Here is a 22,955-nt window from a genome sequence, read left to right on the forward strand (position 1 = left end):
TGTTTTCTTTTTTAGATATAAAAAAAACAAAAAAATTCAGTCGATAAAGAAGTATTCAAATATATTTATCAAAAACTCATGTATTTCATTAAGAGAATAAAAAAAAATTTTTTAAATATGTCAACTGTTTTTTTTTTTTTGTTTAACAATAAAAACTTATAAGTGAATAATTTCCGTTTTTTAAGTACGGAGGACCGAAATATTAAAGTTGGTTTACAGCACACATTAAAAAGACATAAATTATGTCCCTTCTATGCGCCGGATTATAAAGGCGAATAAAATCAGACTTGTCTCCCTTTATTTGAACAGTTTTAAAAAAATGTGAGTTCGCAGTTTGTTTTTAATCCTTGTTTAAAAAGTATTTTATTTGAAAAGGACATGGAATATAAGTATAAATATGGATAAATTCTTAACAATGAACAATTGAACTCCTTTTTTTTTTAGTTTTTATAGGTAAGTAATTTTTTGGAATTTATATATACTTTTTTAATTTCGTTGGTTTTTTTTTTAAATCTTTTTTAAGAAAAACCGATTTAAAAAAAAAAACGAATATTGCATAATTTGCTATTAAACCTGTTAATATTTAAGAATTTTGGTCTTTGCTCCTTTAATTAAAAAAAAGTTAGGGGTTGAACAACATTTTTTAAGAAGTTATAAGCTTTGAAAGACAGTAAGTCTAAATATTCCATTGTTTACCGCAATTTTTAATGACGATTTCTGACACTGCTAGTGAAGGGATTCTAATTCCTCTGTGCGAAGCTGTTGACGTATCAGGATTTTGTTGCCTTTGATGATAACACCTCCCAGGAAGTATAATTCTTCACTAATAGGCCAAAATACTCGAGCCATAAGTGAGATATCATTGTGTAACTAAGGGAAACCATTTTGAATTAGATCTCTCAAGGTCTTGTATTCTTCATCTGTGGCTGCTGCAGCCACAATCATTTCCCATGTGATGGCTTTCAATTTGGGGTCATCCTCATGCATCGATATGAAATCAGCTTTAACTGCAGTGTCAATTGTTTGGTCCTGGTCTTTTGGTGGGATACCTGCCGGGTATTGAGATGCACAATCAGGGGCTAAATTGAATTTTCCAGGTCGGTGTTTTATCTGGAATTTGTACATCAGTATCTTTGCCTTGAAATTTAACAAGGAGGAGTTTCTGATATTCTCCAAGGCTAGGTTTGGATATATCTTTATTAGTGGTAAGTGATCCACTGTTATCAGCAAGTCTGGGCGTCCAAATATGAACATCTGGCATGATTCTAGCCCATAGACTAGGGCTAAAGCTTCTCCTACCATTCGTGCATATTTTGATTCCGCATCATTTGTAAAACGGGATCCAGTCAAAATGAGCTTCTAGTGACCATCCCCACAACTCATGTTAAGTTCACTCTTGTAGAGGACTAGGATATATAAATCCTAATCCCGTTACAAAAGAAAAATAATGAAACGAATGGAATGAAGGAAACAAAAACTCAATTGCTGGATAAGATAAACGTGTCGTTTATTTACTGTTGAAAGGATGAATGTTTTAGATATAACACGTGTTCATGTCCGCGCGGGTGTAACCATTGTTTGTTGCGGGACTGGTAATATAGAAGGAAAAAGGAAATGTGTGTTCATCTCATGTTCGGGTCACTGTCGTTTGTTCGCACGTGGGAAGAGAAGTGAGTAATGTAGTGTAAAATGGGAATGATAGTCCAGCGTGTAGAAAAAGAAAAGGATAGAGGGTTGACATCAGTTAAACTACGCGCCATGTTAGCAGTACGCGAAGGTATTCTCCGGCACAAGTTGTAGATAGAGAGAGAGAAAGAGAGAGAATGTAAATCCAGTTCATGGAGAGAGAAAGCGTACAAAGTGTACGTACTATTTGTTAGCTTTTTGCCCCATATGGTAGCAAGTGGCGTGAGGCACGCGTGTGCACGTGCCTGCCGAAACGGCGGCGGCTGGTGCGCCGACCACTCACCTCGGAAGAAAAAAAAAGAAAGAAGCTGCTTATTGCTCTTGCTTTTATAGGTGTTTCCAGTGGTCTTTTGCGCATGTGTGGATTTCCTTTGAAAGGGGAAGTGACGTTGCCCATGTGTGCGTATGTGTGCGTGTATGTGAGTACATGTGTGCACGTGTGTGTGTGTGTGTATACACATGAATGTGAGTGTATATATGTGCACGCGAATATATGTACGTGTGTGGACGTGCGCGCATATGTTTGTGTGCGCGTATGTATATGACAAGTAATATGGCTTGAAATGTGAACGCGTGTTTTTGTGTGAGACTAGAAAAGGCTTGCGCACCCTCACATCTGCGGTGTTTCTGAAATAGGAAATATGATATCTCCATCTTATTATAGTCTGTCGCAAATCCTGTTACCCTGTTCATTTCGAACGTTTGCATACCTTTCTCAATCCTTCTCACTATCACTCTCTTCAATTTTTGAAATATGTGCGCCAGTGTTTCATCCTAATAGAAATTTCTGTTCTTTATCCTTAATAACTCTTGGAAGGGAACCATAACTTCTGCTTGTGAGAAGGCATACGACACCTGGTTCATGAATCCAAACCAGGATCTAACCCCAGTAATATTTGTCGGCGTAGGGAAGTTAAGGATGGCTTCTGTCATTCTTTTTGTGGATTTAACCCAGTCTGCAGTAACTAGAAACCTTGCAAATTCTACCTCCATTTCCGAAAAGTGAAACTTGTCTGCATTAAACACAATCCTTTATTGGTGCAATGATTTATATAGTCAATCGTGTGCCAGAACGAAGATTGCCACCCAAATTCCAGTGAAGACCAATAGCCTCTGCCAACGAGAAATCAATGGTAAACGGCTGTTGCGATAAGGCAAATTCTCTCGCAAAGGTTATCGAAAGAGGTGGAGAGTACTGGAAGTCTGAGGAGACTTGTTGTCACTCAGACTCCAGGGAACACCAAAATTTCTTCTCAAAGAGCAATTTTTGATGATGGCTTGTGAGACTACTCCGCGTGAGTAAATAATATTTCTTGTTATTTATTTATTGCCAATAAAATTAAACAATTTTTTCTATGGATTGACTTTGTCATTCTTTGCAATAATTGCCGTGATTTCTAAATGTTTACTTTTGCGTCCAAATCTTGTGTTATGTTTGTCAGCTGTAGGCACGAATTATTCGTTTTAACATCAATATCCCTGATAACGGTATTAGGGGTCAAATAAGGTCGTTTTTAGAGTAATAAGACTGATCTATTCAAATTGCGCCTAACGCTTAAAGGTGGTTCAACGCATTCACTTGGCGTAGGAATGCTACGAGGAATTAATGAATCTTTCATGTTCACAAAGTTTTTGATACTTGAAATACAGGGGAACTATTCAGTTTCTTATTTTATATCAAAGTTTCAATATTTCAATTGCTAATCGTATGTTTATTTGGTTTTTGATTTCACTTTATCATAGCATTTAGCTTCTTTTTTTTTTAAGCAAAAAGGCAATTGCTGTGAATGATCGGTTTTAAGACAGTAGGTCAGTACTTATCTTGACTTGTGAGAAAACATTAAAACTTTCATACGACCTACAAATCTCATTGGGATTAATGTTGAAACCTTCAAACCTAACGATTTTCGATTGCGATTTGTGTCTTCTGTCTAGCAATATAAGAGATGTGTGGTAAAAATAAACTAATTAATTCAAACAAACACACACACACACACACACACATATATATATATATATATATATATATATATATATATATATATATATATATATATATATACTAGTAGAGAGACCCGATGTTGCCCACGATTGAATGCCGATCATTGAACGTTTCACACCCCCACATTCTTATTGCCATCAAAATCGGTAAAATCACCTTTTTCGATCAAATCAATTGATTGCCTGCTCTAACTGGGGACTCAACGCTATGCACCGGGGGTGGGAGTGGGAGTAAGCTTCATATGCCTCCCTGCAGTGGTTTTATTCGCAATACATAGTAAACATTGCACTGTAGAGAACATACTGTTCATTTTATAAACTTTATATATATATATATATATATATATATATATATATATATATATATATATATATATATATATAAAGCGCTTCAATTAAAGTTTAAAATAAATGCACTTGTAATATTAGGCTGTGTATGGTGTTAACTTCGGTCAGAATCGCCTGTTCCTTCTTTTATCGGATTATTTCGATTTTGATTATCGATACTTCTTGAAGACATTCCAGTACAAAACCTATATAAGAACACTCCCAGACACATTATGTACAGTTGTGTGACATTTCATAAAAATCGACCCAGCTGTTTTCGAGTCCATAGGCAACGAACTCACAGAGAAAGTTCCTTTTATGTAATAGTGTATATATATATTACTATAATATATATATATTACTATAATTATTTTTTGATACATACAGACACTAATGTTTCATCCCTTCAGGAATCATCAGTGCAGGAAGTTACGATTATAGCCGATCAGAAGATTCGAACTCGGCTATAAAACCATCTCTGGCTCTATTAACAAGGAACAAACCGCACGGCCAACGTTAACATGAGAAACACAGTTGAAATTAAAATTTTATAAAGCATAAATGTCAAGACAGCGAGAGTCATCATATGTCAGCTTAAGTGATCGACCTTAATTACAACTTAGAGTGTTCAACAATAAGAACCAAGTTACTATATATATAAGTTATAAAATATATATGGCGATTAAGCTACACTGAATATTCCGCGTTTCATCCACTCTAGGACTCCTCAGGCTTACACGTGAATTTTTATATACGCACCTTCTATTGAGATTTTTGTTAGCCAATCAGCTTTCTAGTATCCACCGCGCTGATAGGAAGGGTGCGGTGGATACTAGAAAGCTGATTGGCTAACTAAAATCTCAATAGAAGGTGCGTATATAAAAACGACAGGCAACCACAAAATTCGTGCATAAGCCTGAAGAGTCCTAGAGTGAATGAAACGCGGAATATTCAGTGTAGCTTAATCGCCATATATATTTTATAACTTACTAACTAGCTCTACCTACGTATTGAGCACTTTTGAAGTAAATGCTTCAAGTTTACGCATAACTTTATACTTTCGTATATTAATTTTATGTGAGTAAATGAAATATATATATATATATATATATATATATATATATATATATAGAGAGAGAGAGAGAGAGAGAGAGAGAGACCCTAAATGTTAACGTTTACAAAAAATAATATGCATCTTTTAAAATATATATTCCAAAACTCATGATGATCCGTTCATTAATTTAGGAGATAATTCTGTATTTATATTAATTATGAGAATATATAAAGTAACACAGAATTTTCTGCATTTGATTCTCATGACATTAAGTTTGCTGGTTACCCATTAGCTTCTTTCTTATTCCAACTCACCAGCCAATTTTCACCAGCCAATGATCAAGCTTTTATCAAACAAAGGTTTGGTCGACTTTTTATTTTTAGAGAGAAGTGAAGCATTCTTCTTTGTGTATTCGTCTAAATCTGCTTAGATATGTTTTCTTATGTTTTTATTCATGTTGTAGGCGCTACATTAGTTTAGTTTCTTATTTATTAATGAATATATATATATATATATATATATATATATATATATATATATATATTATTCATTGTTATCCTAAAGTAAAGCTTATTTTGTGCATACAGCTGTTTGCCTATTTCACTTCAACGGTTCAATAGATTTGAGGGTTCTTTAAAGTTTACAATTGACGATTTCTCGTTCAGACATAATCTACATGGGTCGTTTAGATTCATATATGTACTGATTTGCCATGCTATTTTCCACACGACTTTCTTTGAGCTCCCAGTAATGGTTCGCTAGTACTGATTTTATAAATCGCTTTCTTTTTATTGAATGTGCTTCACACATACACACGCACACACACACACATATATATATATATATATATATATATATATATATATATATATATATATATATATATATATATATAAATAAATAACTTTAAGCGAGATAAGACACTGATAGAATTCAGATGAAAATCCTGATAGATATTACTTGAAGTAATACTTTCAAGGAGATCCTAGCAAAAAAGGAGATCCTAACCACGAAACTTATATATATATATATATATATATATATATATATATATATATAACTTTATAAATATTGAGAAGAGATATAATAAATTTCCACGTAAGAATAAAAATTAGTTAGAGTGGAATTTTTTCATTAGAACTCGAGTAAAGTTACCATCCCGGTAGTAATATCATACAGATTGGGAGCTGCAAAGTCTTAAATGGCGAATGAGCAGAGGAGAGCATTCTCTTTTGACTGAAGAGAGAGAGGGGGGGGCAGTGGGTTTTGATAGTCATTGCCTTCCTCATGTTTTTTTTGTTTTTTTTATTACATTTTCACCCCAAACAAGGCACATTGCCACTTTGGTGTAGGGGGCTACTATCAGGGGCAGCAACTACTGGGGCACTATGTTGGGATTTGGGCAGCAAGATGTCGGTTCACGTTACACTTGAACTTCTGCATGTCAGTAAAGTTAGGGAAGCAGGGACCTGGAATGGAATTCCAGAGTCTAGCGGTTCTGGGGAAGAAACTACTGGAGTAGAAAGATCTTTTACATCTAGGGATCTCTATTGTGTGGGGGTGGGATTCAGCTGCCTGTCGGGTTTGTCGAGGGTGTCTACATCGTGGGGGCACAAGTGTCTGCAGTTCGTCAGAGCATTCACCATTAAAATACTTGTAGAACAGGCAGAGGGATGCAATGTTTCGTCGATGTGACAGAGGCTGAAGCTTAGATGCCAGTTCAGGGCCTATCAGATTGGCGACTCTCTTTTGAACCTTGTCTAGGAGCGAGAGACTAGCAGCAGATGCACCAGTCCAAATGTGACAACAATACTCCATACATGGGCGAATGGTGACCTTATAGAGGTACAGGATACTTTCAGGTGTCAGTAGTTTTCTAGCACGGTAGAGAGAGCCTACCTTTTACGCAGCGGCCCTGACAATGTTTTCAATATAATTGTTCCAACTCATGTTTCCTGTGAACGTTAGGCCAAGCAGTTTGAAAGATGTACTCTCAGACAGGGAGTCACTGGCCATTGCTATTGGTGGCAGAGAAGGTTTCTTGTAATTATTGAAGGAAACCAGTTTAGTCTTGGCAGCATTGAATGTGACCATCCATTTATGTCCCCATTCCACTACAGATTGGAGGTCATCCTCTAGTGTTTTTCCCATTTCTTTAGATATGTGTTCATTTGTTTTCCTGTCATGCCTGTTATAAAGCCTGGTGTCATCAGCATATATACCCATCTCAGAGGCAGTTTTGTCGGGGAGGTCATTAATAAATATTAGGAACAATAGAGGTCCAAGGATAGACCCCTGAGGCACTCCCGCATTTATATCACACTGTTTAGATGTATGACCGTCGAGGACAACCTGGATTTTTCTCTTATCTAAGAAGGATTTAATTATGTTAAGTATTCTGCCAGTGATACCGTATGATTTAATTTTCCTGAGGAGACCCTCATGCCATACCCTGTCAAAAGCCTTAGATATAGCTAGAGCTACTGCTCTGCCCTCCCCCGCTTTGTCCAGTGAATGGTATATACGTTCAGAGATTACAGTGAGGATATCTGCTGTGGAACGGGCTTGTCTAAATCCATATTGTTTGTCAGTCAGAAGTTTAGCATCTGTAAGGTGCCGAACTAGAGCATGGTTAATTATGGTCTCAAATATTTTGGCGAAAAGTGGGAGGAGGCTAATGGGGCGATAATTTGATGAGTCAGTTCTTTTGCCAGAATTCTTGAATACTGGTACCACAGAAGCAGTTTTCCAACAGCCCGGAAAGCATGATTCATTAAGGCATTTGTTGTAGAGTTTGGAGAGAACTGGAGCTACTTCGGCTGAGCACTTTTTTTAATAGCACAGCTGGGATGAGATCAGGTCCACATGCTTTTGAAGTGTCAAGGTTTTTTATGATAGCGTGTATCTGAGCAGGGGTGATTTGTAGATCGTCTAGCGTGGCGTCTGTCCGCAAAGGAAAGGCAGGCAGGGGGTGGTTGGAAGGGTCCAGTGTGGAGTTCGAGGCAAACCAGCTAGCAAGCATATTAGCCTTGTCGGTTGCTGAGCAAACAACCTTGTGATTGTTGGTTAGTGAGGAAATTGTTGATTGCCGATTATTTACTACACTGTTGTAGATTTTCCAGAAGTCACGAGTTCCTCATGTGGAAAGAGTTTGAGTATTTTATGCGCACATCTGTATTTTATGGAAGAAGAAAATCTTAAATAGATTTTTAAAATGCAATTGCTTTCGTCGATGTTTCTTTATCAATAATGTTTATGAAAAATGTTATTGAGAAGAAAAAAAAAAGAAGGTGAAAAAGGTGAGAGAGGCGAATATTGAATTCTCTTCAGTCCATGTTTATATCTATTCTGCAAAGAACTTTGAAGAACAGATATAAACAGAGGATACAGAGAAACAAATATTTTTCGACCATAAATTAAGATCCCTTATATCGGATTTGAAACCGACGGTACCGACATTTTCCTGACCTTCTGTAAAATTTTAAAACGGACACATTTATACGTACAATCGTTCTTAATATATAGCAGAGGCTGGAAGAATGGCTACCTTATATCAAATCGAAACTCAACAAAACAAAGGGAGACAATCGTGTATATAACAAACAAGATCGAATTTAAAAAAAAAAATGACGTCTGATAAAACCACTGATTTCTCCTATATTAGCCGAAGATATCCAGTTGCGAAACAAAAAATATGTGCTAAAATACTTGTAGCAGTTACATGGAGGCTGTTATTTTGCTTAAATGCATCATGCATTAGATGGGGTTGCAGTTCGGCTTCACGCATATGTTAACTGCATCAGTGTTATGATATTGTTGTGTAGAATCAAAAAGTATAAACGTATTTTGGAGCCAAAAATACGATTCAAGATCAGTTCTTATTTTAATAAGATGTTATACTGTGATAGCCGTTTCACTACGAATGGCTGGCTAGAATGAGACTCCAGTATACAGGATTTGTTTATCGACAAAGGCTAGCCTACCAACCAATTGTCAGTGTGTTTTCATATTCCGTTGAATAAAAGTAGATTCCTACTTAATTGTGGAGATGTGGTTTTATTCATAAAAGACTAGCAGGGCTACCTGGCGTTGCTCTGGACCATATAAAACAATGAGAAAAATGAAGTTGCTTTTTAACATACCTGTTATTCTTAGGATGAAGGAATTTTTTTTTATGTCTATGTATTATTTGTTATCTCGATCGAAAGAATATTTTACCTACCCTAGGACGGGTATTACACAATATATGTATTAAATAATTGTACCTTCCCTAGGACAGGTAATTTACAGCACGTATATGAAATTTTACCTTCCCTAGGACGGGTAATGTACAACACATGTTTATAATTTTACCTACCCTCTGACAGGTAATGTAAATACACATATGAAACAATTTAACATACTCTCGACAGGTATTATGCAACATATGTGAAGTACTTTCTCTTCCTACCAAGGCCACCATAATTTTAAGAAAAATGAATTCATTAGAAGATGGATCATTAGGATTTCCAAATAAATACATAAATACATTGTTTTGGTTTGTGATTCAGCAATCCTTGCTTCACCAATATTCAATTTCAATCAGATACAACTAACTCTATTGAATTATGTTCTTTATCCTGACTTTTTTCTTAACCATTCAACCACATTAGCTCTCCATCAAAAACCTAATACATTACAGTAAATACGAAGAACTACTTCTATCTATCTATATAATTATAAAACTCTGTGGACCTTTCTTGCATTCTTGCTTGCTTGCATCTTGTCTTGGACGATAGAGTGATTTCATCTTTTAAAAAACGGCATGGCAGGTGAATTTATATATATATATATATATATATATATATACTAGAAGATTATCCGGCATTGTCCGGTATTAAACATAACGTTAAATTCCTTTAAAAAATGAAGTAAAAAAAAAATAAAACGGAATGAAACTGAGACATGTGAATACGAGTATTACGCTTTTCTAAACAGTTCACATCTTGTAAAAAAAAAAAATAATAATCAAGCCAAGATCGAAACCAAAACCTAAAGATAGTGAGCCAAATACAATAACTATTAGGTCAGTTTGACACGATCTTTCAAAAGTGTTTTCAAACCTACTTATACTTAACATAATGTGAAGGATTCGCGCATGCGTAATCGTGAAACAGTTAACAAACAGATAAAAATCTGATTACCCCACCCCACCCCAAGCACCAATTTTTCCATTTTTATGCCTTAGCAGCCCTTTTTTCCGGATGAAAACCAATTAAAAGTTTTATATATGTCTGAATACTGTATACACTAAATTTCAAGTCTGTAAATCAAAACTTCGTTGAGTATATAGGTTGTGAATTGTTCTCACACATTCTCACTTTTTATATGCGTATGCGTGTGGCTCAGAGGCTAAGGAATGAGAGTGGAGAGTTGTATGTTTTGGTTTCGATTCTAACTAATGGCACCCGTAATTGTATATATTTTTTTAGTTTTGATCTCACTCCTATACATTAAGTTCATTATAATAATAAATATGTAATCTGCACGAATTAATATATCATATTTAAGCATAGCTTACGAATAGGCAATGCCAGGCGATCTGCTAGCACATGCTTAAAGTAGTAACCACTCTCTCACTTACCTATGTATTTCTCTCACCTCACCATGTGTTGGTTTAACCACTTTCTAATATTTTATTTGTTTTTGAAGCATTTTAAGAAAGAGTGACTCTTTTTTTTCCGTATTGCTTCTTAATTGTTTTATTTTGCCATTTAATTTACATAGTGTATATTACGTTCCATATAATAATCGATAGAGAATTGTATCTATAATAAATATGTAATCTGCATGAATTAAAATATCATATTTAAGCGTATCTTATCACTGGGCAACGTCGGGCGGCCTGCTAGTTTTCTTTTTATAAAACCAAGGTAGATAATAATCTTCCAGTAGACTTAGTAATATAAAGGTGGAAAGATCCCATTATCGACAAACGTTAAAACTTGTCTATTAATTTTTTTCTACGTTTTTCTATGCAGGGAGATTTTGATTCCTGGTTTTGTGGACTGCCACAATCACCCCTCACAGTTTTACAACTGTGGAGTCGGTTATGACATGCAGCTTCTTGATTGGCTTGTAAAATGCACCTTTCCACTCGAGGCTAAGTTCAAAGATAATAAATTTGCTGAAAAGGCGTACAATGCGGCTGTGGTAAGTAGAGTTTTCTTTTCAATTATTTTTCATTTGTTTTATTTTTCTTTTTTGGCTGATCTAAAATTCGTCCATTTTGTTGGGGTTTTTTTTTTAGTGGAACTCTTCATTGAACCCACAACAAAAAGGAGCTTTAACCTATCAAAAAAAAAAAAATATGATGATTCTTTAAAAGTATCATCATCATCATTGTGGTGTTCTACCTGGTACAGCCAAGCCATTGACAGCTATTGCTATCTATCTATCTATCTATCTATCTATCTCCTTTGAGGCATTCATGAATTCATTGTTGCTCATCATTTTTGATATTGCCCAGGTATTCAGACTGTCAACGTATGTTTATCCCCGTCGTCCTCTGCCTCTTCTACCCACGATCTTTCTTGTCAATCTAATCTGTTATATTCTGCTTTTTCTATAGACATGGCCCATGAATTTCATTTGTCTTTGTTGATACGAGGGGGAAAAAAAATCAAAGTTAATTTTATTTACATGATAACATTAAAAGAGGAGTTACGTCTTGATAACATTGAATTATATAAATTGTCATTTGAACCCCAAATGATTAATCTTTTTGTAATTTTAGATATTATATATCCAGGGTTACGTCGAATTAAAAAAAAAATCACCTTTTGGTGTATTTTGTTGTGTATTTTTCAAGTTTTAACTAGACAGAATACTATTTTTGTTTGTTAATAAATTTGTCTTTACTGAAAAGTTCAGATACAGTTTATGACTTTTTTTTTAAATTATTTCAGAGTACTTTTGTGAGGAATGGCACCACCACGGCCGCTTACTATGCAACTATTCATACAGATGCAACTCTTGTTTTGTGTGACATTGTAGGTCAGTGTCTTTTTTTTGTCTTTAATTAATTACGATATTATGAGTGCAGGATGTTGCTCAAATGTATGATCGAATCATTAACATATTTTTTATTCATCTCAACAAAAGCATATTGCTACTGAGACGTGATTAGGGCGAGATTCATAAAGGAATCCTAAGTGAGGAGTAGAACAGCAAGATGTTTATTTAAATTACATTTAAATTTTTGCAAGCTGGTAAAGTTGAGAAAAACGGGGTTTTCTGCAGAAAGAAACTATTAAAATAGAAAGTTTTTGTTCTGTGTCTGGGGACCTCTACAGTGCAGGAGTAGAATTTTGCTGCTAGTTAAATTTGTGGGTATTTATGTTAAGGGGGTAAAAGTGCGCCAAGTTTGTCAGAGCACATTATGTTGAAGCACTTGTAAAAGAAGATGCAAACAATGCAGTGATGGGTCAGGGGTTGGAGCTTAGAAGACAGTGCACGACTTATTGTTAGAGACTATTTTTTGGGCCCTATCCAAGAGGGAGAAGCTAGTTGTTGGTGCAAAAGCAACGCCTATCAAGAAAATATCAATTTTGTGGGTGTTTGTTTTGTATTTTTTAGTTTTAGCTAGATATATAAACATATATACATACAACTGCCCTTTATATTATGTACTAGCGGGGGGTACCCGGCGTTGCCCGGGTGTTTGTAGGGGTGTGTGGTGTTAAACAAAAAAGAAGCCCGGGGGGGGGGTAGGATCGAAGCCGAACCCCTGAGGCGAAGTTTGAAAATAAAATCGGCCAGCCAGAAGTGAAAAATGTTTGAAAGTTGTCGAGCGTTACGACGACGACGATGACGATGTAAGCATTGTTATAAGCGAAGTAAGAAAAGAAAACAATGTTTTAATTAAGCGGCGGGGGGGGGGGTAAAACACACAAAAAAAATAACGTAAGGCAAACGAATGAACGTTACGTGAAAAATGGCTTAAATAATACAGGGTTCAATATTTAAATTTAAAAAATCGAAAAAAAAAAAAACATCTCACACCACGATTCGAACCCAAAACGTTCAGATAATGAACCAAGCCCTTAACTACCTGCGCTAAAGCGGCGTATATAAAGTCTGTTCGGTTTATCAACTATTTAAAGTAAATCAGGTCATGACGTCATCTGACGCATGCGTTGTTGACCCTCTCCCCTGTCGAATCTGTCTAGACATCTCTCTCTCTCTCTCTCTCTCTCTCTCTCTCTCTCTCTCTCTCTCTCTCTCTCTCTCTCTCTGCCTTACTCTAAAGACTGGAAAATGGCGTCTGGCTGTTTTTATTTTAAAAAAAAACTTCGATCGTTAATATTTTTTGTAAGCGTATTTTCTTTTTACTTCACTTTTTTTTTTTTTACTTTATTTTTCGTTTAACTATCGTATCTACCTATTTTGAATGTGGTAATAACTTTGGTAACGTTGCCATAGCGTAGAAGTTCATAGTTTAGCTTTAATTAATTTTTTTTTACCGATAACAACATTTTTAAATTGTAAATTCCGACGGCCATTAGAGGTTGCTGACGTCAAGATCACGTGACATGACTCAGCGGGTTTTAAATAAAAGTTGACCCAAAATAAACGGCCGCGTGTATACTTTATGTATAAGAGTTGGCGGCCGTATTTTTTAGGGCAGTTGTAAATCGTTTTAAAAATATGTAATGTTTAACATTAAAATGTCACTTTTTGGGGGGGGAGGGCTGCAGAAAATCGATCAGTTGACGCACTTCTGATGGTCACTTTGGGCCGATTTTTCGATATTTGTCGTCTGGAAGGTGGGGCTTTCATATGAGACTAAGTTTGTGAATTTTTGTTGTGTCTGTCGAAAGTTTTTAGCAGACACACAAACATACATACATACATACATACATACAAACACACACACACATACACACATTTTGGCTTTTATATATATATATAGATTATGTATCATAGTCCAGATGTAATGAAACCACTGAATCATATGCAAATGACCAAGTCGTGGTGCTAGTGTGATGTCACAGAAATAAATGGATATATAGACACCAAGATCTGGGGAAGAGGAAGCAAAAAAGCGAACGGCACTCTGAAAAGGATGCAGGATTCATTAATGCTCCGCACCTTTACAACATGTCAGATAACTGCGAACTGTTGAACGAATCACACGCATAACAGCTGGTTGTAGCTGCAAGCTAAGAAACTGTTAATTAATCCAGAGGGAAAAGCAGAAATGCGACCATATTATCTTGGCTTTGAAAATACATGCCAAAGGCTTCATGTTGAAACGACCGGCAATAAATACCCTTTCTTTTGAAGAAAAAAACTCATGTCGAATTCCTTTTTCTTTGCTTCTTTGCAAAACTTATGCACAATGTTGGCTTCGACTTAAGATGTAACAACCAGGTTACGCAGAGAAGTCTGCCATTATCAAATTTTCGTCTTAGTTAATCACTCAAGACTCACTGATTGTCTCCCCTTGGTGTCAACAATGTAAAATCACTAAATGAACTGGTGCAACTACACTATAATAGCGAAATTCGAAATTTTTAATATTGAATTTCAAGGCAAACCAATGGACTTTACTTGTCATGTTATAGTAATGAATATATCCAAAAATTATGAAAAACTAATAGTTAGAAAAAAGATAATTAAAGGAAACATTTTTGATGAAAATTAGCGAAAATAAAATATTTGGATAAAAAAAAAAACATCGGAGAGTTCCAAAGGGAGGTAAATAGCGTGTAACTATTGCCAATTTTTTAAATAAATTGTGCGTTTTGTCTTGCTTTTAGCATAACTGAGTTGCTTCCCTTGTTGTTATGCTGAGTCTTCCTAAAGAAATAGATCGACTATTTTTTTTTATGACAAAGATCGGACACTCCATAATATTTAAGTACTTCTAACATGTCAGTTAAGTAGATATCATTGCTTTTAATTGAAATAAACACAAAACTTAGTAGACACTATTGTTTTTTTAATCGATTTTTCGTTTTACGAATTTCGTTGCACCAATCAATTTTATATTTTTTTTCGTTGCACCAATCAATTTTATATTTTTTATTAAAATTCTATTTGATTATTTTCCGAAATTCTGGATCATTCTCCAGCTAATATGTCTTCATTTTGGTAATGCAAGAGTGATTTTAAGCTTTAAAACATCTGAAAAATAGTTAGGAAAAAAATCATGAAATTTCAAAGTACATAGATTCACCGACAATGTTGGGTAATTATCGCAATCGGTTATTCATTATCAAGCTTAATATTTACATTATAGATTTTTAGCACAAGTGCACTTTAACTCGCCCGAATTATTTCGTAAAAACAAAAATACTCAAATTATATTTTATGCAATAAACATAGTCCCCTTCAAAACGTATCATTATGACTATTAGCAAAAATATTGGCACAAGTATTATTTTTATTTTCGGAAAAGTTATTGTGGTGTGTCCCACCCTACAGATAATAATGAACTCTCCCACTTACGATGAAGACTGCGACTGTCTCGTCGTTAGCACACAAGTTATGCTCGTTCTACATACATGGCAGTCGGACTGACGTATAACTACACTCTTTATTTGTTGCATTTACTTCTTTTGTTCGATGTATTTTGTTTTCACTAATTAACGACTTGTGTCTTCCGGACCTTTACAGGATAACAGCAGTTATACTAGTGAAAAGGGAAGACAATCCAAAAGTAATGCTTATTCAACATAAAAAATTTTTTTTAAAAATCATACATATCAAAATATTCTAAAATGACTTACAATTCTTACTACTTTTACTTCATTTAAATAAAGAAATTTATCTTTTATTTTGTGTTTTTTTTAAAGAAAAAATTTCTATAAAAATACATTCTATCCATTTTATAATATTCTAAACTGAACGTCATATTTTTATTTGTGTATTCAAAAAAATATTTATTTTGAAACTAAATACAGGGTGTCCAAAAAGTCACTGAAGGGTTTTGAACTTAAATAGATTTTTTACGACCTGCCCCAGCATAGTATAAACACTCCCAACCACCCCATGTTAAGAAAGGCTTTCAGAATAAACACCCACCCACCCAATCTCCCCATGTTAAAAACGGCTTTCGAGGTTGAGGAGGTGTTTATTCCGAAAGCTGTTCTTAATATGGGAGGTTGATGTGTTTATAATACGCTGGGGCACGTCGTAAAAATTTACCATAATTTGTATAAAATGTTTTAAACGATTTTCTTGTTGTTTGTATCTAGACAAAATCGGACAGAGAGCCTATGTGGGTAAAGTGTGCATGGATCAGAATGACGCATATGACTACAAGGAGACAACTAAAGAATCATTACAAGAAACTGAAAGGTAAATTATCCGTCCGTCATTAGCTGATTGTTTCCGCTAATGCACAAATCTCTTACCCATTCATTCCAAATCCCTAGGTGAGGCATTCTGATACTATCGACGTTACCATCCCCCTTTTCCAGGTGTTAGGAAGAAAGAAAAAAAGGCAAAAGCATATCAAAGACAAGAAGAAATAGGTTTATCGTGAGAACAAAAGAAATGGGGTTGGTGAAAACACAATCGATAGGAAGTTGTTCATCAAGGTACACAAAGGAGAACTGAATAAGATTGTTACTCAAGGTGTAGCGAACAAAAGGACCGGAGATATATTTAGAATTAGTTTATGGACACTTTGACAAGTGGCAGTTAGTCGTACAACAATTAGGAACAGTTGAGGACAGTATTGCGTTTGCAACGGTTGAGAACAATCCAGTTGAGGACAGTTGCCAGCTGGACACAGCTGAACACAAACTGTTGCCCGGAGCAGACAGGGAAATGAATTGATCAAGCGATGGAGAGATACAGACTCGACAGTGGATGAAAATGTGGACCTTAGCATTTAAAGGGACAATGGTGTCACACACACAACCAGAATGCAACTAATATTTGCAGAATGTGTCGAAGTTTGTGTTTGGTTTTATTTTATTATACTTGTGAACCTGTGTATCCCCTCAACATCCTCCAATGTGAGACGATGATACGGCTAAAAGACAAAGAGGATCATGGAAACAAGGTTGGAGTTGGCGATATTGTCTAGCAGGGGGTCACATGGTATCACAACATTATTGGTGGTTAGATAGTTATGGGTGCAGACAATGCAATTGGTACAGCTGGGTTTAAGTCCACTCTGATTTCTTAATTCAATTATGTACTAATATTGGAATCGATTAGAAATTAATGTGCAAGACGAACGATTCTAATAGGCTTTTCTTTCTTTGTTCATTCGTTCAGCTTACTTTTTATTCTTTCTTTTCACTTCTTTCATGGCAGTCTGACGTTAGATTTTTACATCAAGATGCAATTTGGACGAAGGTTAAAAAGCAAATAACTTGAATTGCTACCTTTTTTTCTTTTTCCTTTTGTTGGGATTCTCTCCCTTCATTACTTCTGAAACAAGTTAGTTTTCATAGGAACGTTTTAACTCAAAGTATTTTCAGCCAATGAAAACTGTTTTAAACTCCAAAAATAACAAATCTATGTCAAAAGAAACAGCTGATGCGAGCTTAGAGACTCTTATAAAACATTGACTTGGTTAAATCGGTCATACCCATCCTAGAAATAGCTGACTGGGGTGTCTCATGTTGAAATCCCTACAAGTGTGATGCTCTATTTCTAATGAACGTAGCCACAGAGAAAGTAAATTCTCACACACACACACAAACACACACACACACTTAAATGAACTTTCTGGCGCTTTTCTCTACTTCTTATTCAAGAACTTTAAAACTTCAACAAACTTTGGTTTTTCAAAGTATCTTTGCAAAATTATTGATAGAAAAATATTTAGTTCTTTAATTCATGCTTTGCTCACTTTCATTTCAAAATTCCTGTTGTTGAGTTAGCACTTGCTAATTGGTGACCCATTCTTAACATTCATATTTTTATCCGTCTTTTTCATCTGCCAATTAAATTACATGTATATTAACTGTTAGCAATTAATATACATGTAGCACTTGGCACTTTTTAAATACGTTACTATCGCCAAAATACACTAGTTTAAGCCAAGAGTGGCACTAAATGCACATAAAACCAAGCTTCTATCTTTAAATCATCAACGCTCTGGTCTCCGTCTGGCATTAATTGAAATAAATGGTTATCGTCTTGGGGATGCTCCATGTTTTTACAAGCTTCTGGGTCTGACCTTTACTCCTGATCTGAAATGGAACACATACATCAAATCTGTTGCCAAGGTCACTCAAGTAGATATCTTACTGCTGATGCAATTCTCTACCTGCATAAGAGCCAAGTATGTCTAAGGATGGAATACTGTTACCACATCTGGGCAGGAGCTGCTAGAAGCACCTTTTCCTGCCTTGACAGAGTTCAAAAATAGACTTAGTGGGGAATGCCCTTTTCTGTTTCCTGCAACCTCTTTCCCACAAAAGAGACGTTGCAAGCGTGTCTCAGCTTTATCGTTAATTTCATGCAAGTGCTCGTCTGAGCTTCAATCTATCGTTCCCCCTTGCCAAACTTTCATGAAAAACACTAGTCAAGCTGAAACCACTATCAATAATTTCCCCCACTCTTTATCTGTGACAAAACCTCAATGTAGAACTGCACGCCTGTGGAACTCTCTTCCTTTTCCCTGCTTTCCTTGTGATTACAATATGGTTGTCTTCAAGTCCAACATAAACAAGTTATTGATGAGCCGACCCCTTAAGTTATCCAATTTACCAAATTTCCACTGATGACGATTACTACAATATTGTTCTATTGACTGCTATACGCTCATTAACCCTTATCCTTGAGTGGCCTCCAGGCCTTGATAAGTGGTGACTCCTTTGTAAAAAAAAGAAATCATGGGGAAAGTGATTGGTGTCCATACAAAAAAGTCAATCCCAACAACTGAAACACTCGAAAGGTACACGCTTGACTTTCCCCAGAATTTCTCTCTGTCTCATCAAATAGCTTCTGTTATTTCATTGTCAGTAGACCTCAGTCAAAGTCACACTCGCTCCACTCATCTCGACATATTACACTTCCAATCGAAATGGCCAGCTATTGATAGTAATATAAGGCATGACAGTTCGCGCATGCGTTTTCCAAATTGCAAATGGCAGGCTAAACATACATAACATCATGGCGTTTTTTCTTTTTACAAGAGAGTCACCACTTATCAAGGCTTGAAGGCCACTCGAGAACAACGGCTAATGAATGTAAGGCTGTAATGTAGTAATCGTTAATAGTGTAGATTGAGTAGAACTGAATCATTTAAGTGGACGGCTCAACAAGAACTTGTTTACAGTTGACTTGAAGGCTATCATATTGTTTGAATTATTGCCATAGAAAAAAAAGCTAATAGAACAGTATTCCACATGCAGGTAATTCTAGGAAAGAAACTTTGTTCATGGAAGCTGTGTTTAGATTTAGGTACAGATAGAGAGTGGGAAACAAAATTGATAGTGGTTATAGCTAGGGGAGTATTTTCGATATTTGTTGTCTGAAGGATCGAGCTTCAAAATAATACTGATCTCGTGAAAATCTGTCGCCTCTGTCAAAAGTTTTAGGCAGACATACAAACATACATACATTTAAACAGACAAGAGAGATTTATATAATAAATTATTCTTTACTAGTGGGGTGGGGGGGGGGCTTGCCTGCTAGTAAAATACGCTTTAATATATTTTAATTCATGCAGATTTTGTATTTATTATTATATAGCTAATTCTCTATTGAATATTATATTGTACCTAATATATAATACTGATTTCAAAAGTTTTCTTAAAAAATGACTTGGGTGTCATAAACTAGAACTGAAATCAAAGCATTTAGCACTCCATCTGCGTTTCCTACCATTTAAGCTATTGACATTAAGCTATGTATGATTTTAAATTAAACCACTTCAAGCTACGAATGCATGCGCCAAAGTAATAGAAATATGATATTTTGTATTTCAACTTGCGGATATATTTCTTGTCAATTGAAATATTTTACTCGTCATAACCTATCCTTGGTGTATGATTACTATTTCCTGTTAATTTTGAATTTTTTTTTTAAATAAGTTTCCAAACATTTTTTTGTATGGGTACTTTTATTGATAGTACACACATGAAACTTTCGTCGCATTCGAAGTAATCTCCTCTGGCTGCAATGCACTTATTATACCATTCCAACAACTTCTAGAAGGCTCCATGGAAGTACTCTGGTGTGAGCGTCTCAATGACCCTCATCACAACCTCTTTCCTCGCCTCAATCGTCTCCTAACAACAACCTCTAAGGCTTTTTTTTCAGCTTAGGGAATAACCAAAAGTCACAGGGAGCAAAGTTTGGATTATATGGAAGGTGAGGAACTGTCTTGATGCCCATCTTGGTCAAATAGTCTGTGACAAGAATGAAGTTGTGGACTGGTGCATTATCCTAGTGGAAATGCCAATGACCCGATTTGACCAGATTTTCGATGGAATCTCTTCCTGAATTCCCTTAAAATATCAGCATAATATTTCTTGTTAACTCTCTGTCTAGTGGGAACCCAATGTATGTAGATCATGTCCGTGCTGTCAAAAAAAAAAAAAAAGGATCATAAGTTTCTGGGTAGATTTGCTCTGTTTGGCCTTTTTGGGTTTGGGAGAGTCAGCATGTTTCCACTGGGAACTGTCTCTTGGTCTCTGGGTCATAGCAATAGATCCGGCTTTCATCACAGGTCACCAGAGCATCAACAACTGTGGAATTTGAACTGATCAACTCGACCATCTCCCTGCAGTCATGACAACATCTTTCTTTCTGATCTTCTCACAAATCTTCCACATCTTCAGTTCCTCGCAAATAATTGTGAATACAGTTTCCACATTAACACCAAACTGTGCACTTATTCTCTACAGACACACGATGGTCCTTATCTATGAAATTCTTTATTTGGCCAATCAACTCTGATGTTCTGACTTCCTTACTCCTCTCACACCTCTCATCATTCCTCACAGACTCCCTGACTTCGTTGAATCTCTTATGCCACTCAAAAACTGATGCTCGATTCATGCAAGATGGTCCAAAAGCAGTCTGGAGTATTCCATACGTTTCTGTGGGATTTTTTCCAAGTTTAAAACAGAATCTTATTGCATATCGTTCTTCAAAAATGTCCTCGCATCCAAGATTGCATTTTTAAAATTCACTAGCTGTGATAATCAGGCTTTAGTAGAATGTATTCCAATTCCTGCTGAAGCTGTTCAATTGAACCTAAAATCATAAAAATTGGTCAGTCATCTCATAAGATGTATAGCAATAACATCCTGAATTTTCAAGAGCCTACAGCAATTTTAAATGCGTGTACAAAAATGTCTGGAAACTTATTGAAGGCATCTTATCAGTAGTTTAACAGTTTATCAGTTAAATATTTGCACATAGACACACACATGCATACATCTATTGTTTTATTTATATGGATTATGTATTATTCTTATAGAGATATAAGGAGACTTATTATTTATTCCGCTATGTACATGCGCGTTTGTTGAGTGTACAGGCACACGTATGCGAATTAAAAGAGGACACTGGAAAGAAGGAATCATTCTTTCTCTAAATGCTCACAGAGTTATTAAGAAATAGCTGAGAATGGTTGAATCAACATAGAGTGAGAGAAGGCGAGAGGAATATATAGATAGCTAAGCGAGAAACGGTAACGGTTAAGTAGAAATTATAGCTAAGTAATATTAAAATTATAGCTAATCAAAGCGGATTTTTTTTTCCAAACATATCTCAATAGCAGGACTAAGTGACACGCATTTTGTGGTATTAAAGTATTTAGAAAAAAAAAACTTAGGGAAACAAACGTTGATTAATTAACTTTTAGCAAAATAATAGGTAAATAAAATATTAAGTTCTTGTGCCTGCAGCATTGCTGTGATGTTCTTCAATCCTCGCGGTACATTGGCTTTATTGTCAAAATCAACTGGTTGTAGTTGCAGTGGTGATGTGGTAGTCAAAGTTTACATCTTATCTTCTTTGTTGCTGTCAATTTTTTTCTTCTTCTAAACAATAACTTACCAGTCGGGTATACGTCCTCGACAATCAGTCCGACAGTGGCTTTGTTGTTGGTGGGGTTCAGTCCTAGGAAGATCACTCTCCCAGTCTTTGCCTTCTCTTTGAAAAGTGATTAGTTTATTGTGAAACACCTGATGTGCTTTTATCAAAGAATGCTGATGTGACTTCTCAAGCAAGTTTTTGTGGGTCAGAGTGTCTTTATTCTACTGCACTGGCTTTTCAAAACCATACTTGACCTTGTGTCTAATTCCTTGGAAAGAAAGTAAATGCACCCTTCTCCTCTCTCTGTTGCCTTCTTTCTCTTCTTCAGTAACAACTTTCATAAACGTTATTAATAAAGCGACCGTGACAGATAAAATTGGGATTTATAAATCCCTTTGGGGTTTTATTCTTTCTTCATAGCATACATGCGTATGCATAAAACACCCCACTTTTCTCGACTCTAAAGAAAATCCAACCAGTTTCTCTAGTGGTTCAGTCGAAAAAAATCCACCCTGTTCATTTTCCACGTAAGACTCGTTGTTTTCTGTTCATATTACGTCACTATATTCTAATTCAACAATTCTACTCTACCTAATTTTAATATTCATTACCTCTATTCAATTATTAAGATAATGGATACCCTCTGTAAGGCTGGCTATACATGTGATCGTGAAGCAAGGATGACACAATCACCAACCACGCTTTGCCTGAGTTGGCACTACTTGAACGCAGTGGTAAGGAGAAATTCAGGGCATCCAAGATGATGATAGCGTATACAGCACCTGGTATTTTGAAATAGTTACTCAAGCCAGTCTGAACGTCACTTAATTTTGGTGATCTAAAATGAATCAGTGTGTCAGCGTGATTATGCCGTATAGTTTTAAGG

The 22,955-nt window shown here is 35.6% G+C and overlaps 1 protein-coding gene across 2 annotated transcripts in view; it reads left to right on the plus strand.

Annotated features, from left to right (window-relative positions):
• LOC145245786 (guanine deaminase-like) overlaps positions 1–22,955 on the plus strand; it is a 125,387-nt gene that overhangs the window by 52,757 nt on the left and 49,675 nt on the right. For both annotated transcript variants that reach the window (XR_013863031.1, XM_080107429.1), the window contains 3 exons: positions 11,089–11,260; positions 12,016–12,103; positions 16,312–16,414. Coding sequence is in view for 1 of the 2 variants with exons in the window: in XM_080107429.1 (XP_079963555.1) it covers positions 11,089–11,260; positions 12,016–12,103; positions 16,312–16,414 (363 nt within the window). In the remaining variant the exon portion in view is untranslated. The remainder of the gene's footprint in view (positions 1–11,088; positions 11,261–12,015; positions 12,104–16,311; positions 16,415–22,955) is intronic.

Source organism: Euprymna scolopes, chromosome 23, assembly GCF_053919585.1.
Source record: "Euprymna scolopes isolate OS-2025 chromosome 23, ASM5391958v1, whole genome shotgun sequence".
NCBI lineage: Eukaryota > Metazoa > Mollusca > Cephalopoda > Sepiida > Sepiolidae > Euprymna > Euprymna scolopes.